The sequence below is a fragment of the Acipenser ruthenus genome, chromosome 49, assembly GCF_902713425.1.
Source record: "Acipenser ruthenus chromosome 49, fAciRut3.2 maternal haplotype, whole genome shotgun sequence".
Classification (NCBI taxonomy): Eukaryota; Metazoa; Chordata; class Actinopteri; order Acipenseriformes; family Acipenseridae; genus Acipenser; species Acipenser ruthenus.
The window spans coordinates 5,814,799-5,820,798 of record NC_081237.1 but is presented as its reverse complement, the minus strand read 5'-3'; the positions used below and the strand labels follow the sequence as shown (position 1 = coordinate 5,820,798).

Genomic DNA, 6,000 nt, shown 5'->3' with positions numbered 1-6,000 from the left:
ATAAATAAAGTAAAGGAAATGCACTGAGCTCCTTCCAACGTCAAGTGATTGTCGCTAACACAATAATTCCATAAAACCTGTTGCGCTCTTCTGTCCACTACATCCAGTGTGCAGTTTTGAAAGAAACACATTTTTCTCTATTTCTCTACAACAGCAAATTGCAGAACTACTGCCTGGGTCACTCTGTTAAACCTCAAGAGACAGGAAGGTTGCCAAAGGAGGCAAGCAACCATGTGGCATAAATAATGAGTCTGAACAAATACTTCAGAATACCTGATTAAAATCAAGCTATTGTGTCCCAGTTTTTAGTCTTTTAAAGAACCGGTCGTCATAGAAACATGGTTAGTTTTCCAAGCAATTTCAAGCAGTGGGATTTGTGTAATTGCTTGTGTCAATCAGGTATGAGAGTGTGTGTGTGTGGATATTAATTGAGAGTTTGAAATTACAGAGGAATAATGAACTGCGGACAGGACAGAGGAAATAAGCGGGGAGCCCATCAGCTAGCAAAACCACTCCAACTCTGCCATCGCTGCTCTCATTAACACCTAATTATCTGAGCTATTATAAGTTAACTAATAGGACCAGCCCTTAGCCTCACACTCACATTCTGTGCAGCACACATTGGAAACCATGTAGGTTACCTGCGTACACAGGCGTGCAAGATACAGATACTGCTATCAAACTTTCCAGCGTTATCGACACCTGATCTTTTGACTTCTCGCTGAACCAGTTTATCCGGTTTTGATGAACCTGCCCATGCATGTTTTTTCTATCAGATTATTTTCCACATGCTCTGGATCTAGGGTATAGTGACCTACCATTAGAATGCTGATGTCACAGGGCAGAGGCTGGCTGGGATTTGGGGACCGCCCCCACTGCATTGCCTTAACCGCTGTACAAAACCAGGCTCATTTGCAGGGGTGGTTCTAGAGTCTCGTCTCAGCTGACTGGGGTTAGAATCCATAACGGCAGTGCATCACACAAACACCTGCAACGTGAGGTACATATATCTATACTGCCTGCTGTAAACGACCACATTAAAGCAAATGACGAAGCAGCTGTGAACCAACAGTGGCCAATTTGGAATCCCTCAAGCCTTAATGGAATCATTGGCAAATAAACAACTCAAGCAGTTAGATCAGCCCTTGGTGGAGGAATGCACTTTTTACAGAACTGCTAACAGGGAGTCGCTGTGGAATTTTAAAACGTTTGTTTAAGATAATTGCTCCATTTGTATGGCATCTGTGTTTGTACAAGGCGAGGTGGTGTGGGTTTATCTCATTGTGCACATCTCAGATTAGTTTACTGCACCAATCAAATAGCTCTTCCCTAAATGTTTAGACCTAAGAGACAGCCTTGGAGTTGGTAGAGTATACAGTAACCACTTGAGTGACTCTGCTGGATTATTTCCAGAGGATTGTCAGCTAATGAGATGATAGTACAGTAACTGTTGTGTTTTTTTTTAATGACTTGGCTACGCTACGAGATACACGTTTCTACCAAGCAGAAAGACAGCTGGCCTCAAAGCTTGGCTCTGGATTCACGGTTCTGTATACACTGCAGTACAGGTCACATTCCTGATAAATTAGGAAATGTTCCCCAGACGACCCCCTTGCCCCCTCCTGGCTTGTGCGTGCCAGCAGTGACCCTGCACAGGTTCAGTAATCTCCAGGACAATCCGATCGTGTCAAATCAGAAGCGCAGAGCAATCCCATCGAGAGAGGGGGGCTGTGTTATGCAACGGCTTCTATTCCTGTGCGTGTGTGTTTACTGAAATAAAGAATGAGACTTTGGAACAGCCGGGATAGTAAAATAATACCCTGGGGAATTCATCTCCTGTTTCTCTGAATTTCCTTAAAGAGTTGCTGCAAATGTGCTTTGACTTGCGCCTGCCATAGACACATGTTACATAGGCTAGATCAGACAGGGGCTCTATAAAAGTAAGAGACAGCGCCATCTAGTGATCTGCCATGTTGGAACTAATTTCATTTTTGTTTTATTGGAAATACACCCTTTGTGCACTAGAGGGCGCTGGCACTTGCTAATAGGAGGAGATGAAACACATTATACAGCACCAGAGGAATTAGACTAGTCTTTCTTAGCCTGCCCAGTACTTCCTGACCCTTAACCGATATCACAGGCCAGGTCTTCTGTGTGTTTGATTGCACAGCATCTGTTGTGAGCTTGGATGAGCTGTAATGGCTATTGCATATGGATACTACTGGTTTGCATGGGTATAGGAATTGGGTGGCACTCGTTCAACGACGGGCCCTTAAAGGGTAGCACTGTAACTCTCTGAACATCTTTACTAAACATCTGATGCGTTTTGATATTTACCTCTTACTATCGGATTTGAGCCCAACCAGTGAGAGGTCAGAACTCAGAGCTGAGCAACCGTTTTGACTAAAAGGACCCTGACAAGGTGACCCAGGAATTCTTACAATACAGTTAAACTACACCACACACAGCTTCAGCATTCGTGTTCTAGTGAAACAGGGTGCATGTTTAAACCCAGCATCATGTTGTTTTTGCAAAAAAACTAGAGTCCGTCGCTGGGGTTTTATTTTTGTGTTCTAACCTCAAGTGTTGCGCATGCTTTAAAAAAACAATGAGTTACAAAAACAAATATGGACAGGAGTAATCAGATCAGTGCTTCAGCTCAGAGCTCACGTGGGGGACACAGCGTCAGTGTGGGATTAAAGCAGGGACTTGATTGAAGGTACATGCAGAGAGAGAGAGAGTGTGGGAGGGAGAGAACGGAAAACAGTGAGGTACTTTGAGTGAGAAAAGAGCGGACACAGATCAGGGGGATACGTTGAGAAAGGACGGAGGGAAGCAGTGGAGAAACTGAATGAGAAAGAGAGAGAAGGAGGAGAAGGGCACCGAAGTAAGAGGAGACTGAGAAAATGAATGAGAGAAATGAAATATTCATTTAGATCCTTTGTTGAAAATGTTATTTCTCTTTTTTTTTTAAACTTAGTGCTGCATCCTGCAGCTTTGTCAATGCTAGGTGAGTCGTGGTGATAAACTGAATTCATTAGAGACAGGATGGAGGGAGAGAGGAGGGAGGAGAAAACATACAATTGATTCCAGTCTAGCAGTTTTGCTATCTGGACCATGTCTTCTCAGCCCAGACAATCAGAACCGGGATTTTTAGAAAAGAGCCACCAGAAACTACTGGACCTTATGGGGCAGAGCCTTCGGAGAGACCAACCCTTCATTGGAACGAATAGGCCTATTGAAGCAGGCGTTACTGGACAGAGGCATCAGACAAAACCGGGCTTCACTGGACCACACCGTCACAAACAGCAAGGATCTCCAAGACGGAAGCGTCAGACAGACCTGAATTTTAACAGACAAAGCGTTCAGACAGAACCGGGCTTCACTGGGCCGAAGTACCATTCAGTCCGGGATCAGATTAGCCGGGTGGTTCTGGATTTGGAGACAGTTCTGGGGGGACTGAAGCAGGTCCATCAGGAGATGAAGGAGGTAAGAGCTTCCGGCTGGAGTTGAATTATCACATGTAGGGGCGATGTGTGTAGGGACATGCATTGTAACGGATCCCCACCCTGACACACACACACACACACAGGTTTGCTGTTGTTGTAACTTCAGCACCTGATTCCTTGGACAGCGCCAATGCTCTTAGTGGAGTCCCTTTTGGCATTGCATCAGGATCTGCACATGATTACACAATCATCCTTAGTGCTGGTGTCTATTCCAGCAGCTGGAGCTGTATAGTACAAGGCTTCTCGATCCTGGTCCTGAGGACCCACTGTGTCTGCTGGTTTTCATTCCAACTGAGATCTCAATCAATTAACTGAACCCTTAATTGAACTAATAATTTGCTTAATTAGACCTTTTTACTTATTTTCAGCTGTTTGCTGATTTGTATTGAATTTAGATCCTCTTTCTTTCTGCCGTCCCACAGCTCGTCCAGCAAATAGACAAGCTGACCTCCAAGCTTGACCTGACAGGGGAGGAGTCCGGCAATGGTTACCGTAGCGACACCGTGACCAGCACCAGCAGCTCGAGCGGGGTCGTAGTGTCCAATAAGGCCGGCGGTCATCAGCAGCGGACAAAGCCAAAGGTGGCGGCGTCCTTTTCGACAACCAAACAACGTCAAGCAAAGCCTCCACCTGCACCCTTTCCAGTATTCAGAATGTCAAACAACTGTGGAGCAGACAGGCCTATCGTACCCACAATGGCACCAGCAGTCAGGAGAGACCTTCCGCCAACAGCCACCAGGGAGCGACTGCAGATGGAAGAACCAGTCTGGCTGCCGAGGCGACAGGGGAACGCGGGGGGCAGAGTCTCCCATCCTCTCTTGCAGGAGCGGCCAGGCTTCAGGTCCAGCATTACTGTCTATCCTGGGAGCTGCTCTGGGAGGCAAAAGCCACCATTCTGTCCTCCAAACGGAGAGGTTGTCAGGCTTCCCAGTGGCACAGCCTCAGCCCCAGCCAGCCGTTACCAGCTTCCCAGCTCCCTCATGAATCAACACTACCCCACCCCACGCAGGATCACCTCAACTGCAGTGTGAGGGGGGTGAACCACACAGTGGAAACTATACCAAGCCAGCCCGGCTCGGCTCCTGGCTAGTGGAAACGAGATAAGAGAGCCTGCCGACTAACGCCCAGGTGGGGAAGGACAGCTGCAGTCACCGCAGGAGACAGAGACGCTGACATCAGCTGGAGTGAAGAGGTAAAGGGGTGTATCAGGGATAGGACTGGACAGCCAGTTCCTGATTTCACTGCAAGTTTCATTCATTCATTAGCTACTGTAAACAAACCACAAGCTCAGTCAAACCTGGAATGGCTCAAACCACTCCGCTATGGGGATTCTACTTATCTGTGCAGTACTATTGGTGAAGCTCAATGCTGCCATCTACTGAGATCCCAGGGAAGTGCATTTGACGGTTTGCGTGGGGTGTTGGGGGAAAAAAAATATAACAATTGTATTCACTAGATGCAATAGGGTTAACCATTGGCTCACTGTGGTTGTTATTGTTGTCAGGACTATTGGTTTTGTGTTGCTTGTTGCTTCTCATCGCTGATCTGCTGCATTTGACCCCCAGCTGGTTTCTATAAATATTCTGGGAGACAGGCTGAGTGAGATACTCAGACGTAAAGCAGCACTTCAGACACCCACTCACCACACAGAACTAAGCAAAGAAATGCACATTAATTAGTCATCCCTATTCAGAAAGAAATGCTATTAAGATTGAATTTATTCAGATAGTTATTTTATAGTAAATGCATGTTTAAACGCAAGCTGTAATCTGAAATGCTGGAACCCACTCTCATTCTGGAGATGGGTTTGAACTAATGTATTGTATATAGTATTGTAGCAGCCATTTAAATGAGTGTATAAATGGACAGGATTAGCTAAAGCTCTGAACAGAAGACTGCGATTGAAGAATGAAGTAAAAGATGAAGAGTAGTAATTTTATAGGGAGCTGAAGTACTAGAGCTATTAACACAATTATGCCATTGTTTTCCCATCACCACTTAAACCACTTAGTGTTTGGCACCATAAAAGGCGGAGTGGTACTGAGTGAACCGTGCAGAGTAACAAAAATGTGATTGGTTCTGAATTAGTGAATACGCGCTGCTGCAGCTGAATTTGATAATGTACACTACAGAAGAATAAAGGAAACAAATGGATAACCACGATGCCTGAAGGTTTAAATAGAAAGGAACAGCAGATCGTTCCAACGATGAAGTAATAGATTTGAATAGAAATTAATTCAGGCTTTTGATGCCATGGCAACTACTCTACACTTTCTCTTGACAAAGGTATGTTAAAACATACCGAAAAACACTGGAATGAAAAGGCTGTCCTCCAATTACAGGGATTGCAGCCATAATCATTTTGATTTAGATCTTGCATGTTAAACCAGTGGCGGGTATAGGGTCAGTGTATGACAGCACCGTGTTGCAGCAGCCAGCAGTAAAGACAGACCTTCTACTAACAGCCACCAGGGGGCAACGCAGATTGAAG

The 6,000-nt window shown here is 45.5% G+C and overlaps 1 protein-coding gene across 1 annotated transcript; it reads left to right on the top strand.

Annotated features, from left to right (window-relative positions):
- The first annotated feature begins 1,498 nt into the window (after positions 1–1,498).
- Positions 1,499–4,695, top strand: LOC117962545 (uncharacterized). The gene is made up of 2 exons (XM_034911824.2): positions 1,499–3,489; positions 3,932–4,695. Exons 1-2 carry the CDS (start codon positions 3,118–3,120, stop codon positions 4,538–4,540), a joined length of 981 nt encoding a protein of 326 aa, XP_034767715.1. The 5' UTR covers positions 1,499–3,117; the 3' UTR covers positions 4,541–4,695.
- The last annotated feature ends 1,305 nt before the right edge of the window (positions 4,696–6,000 follow it).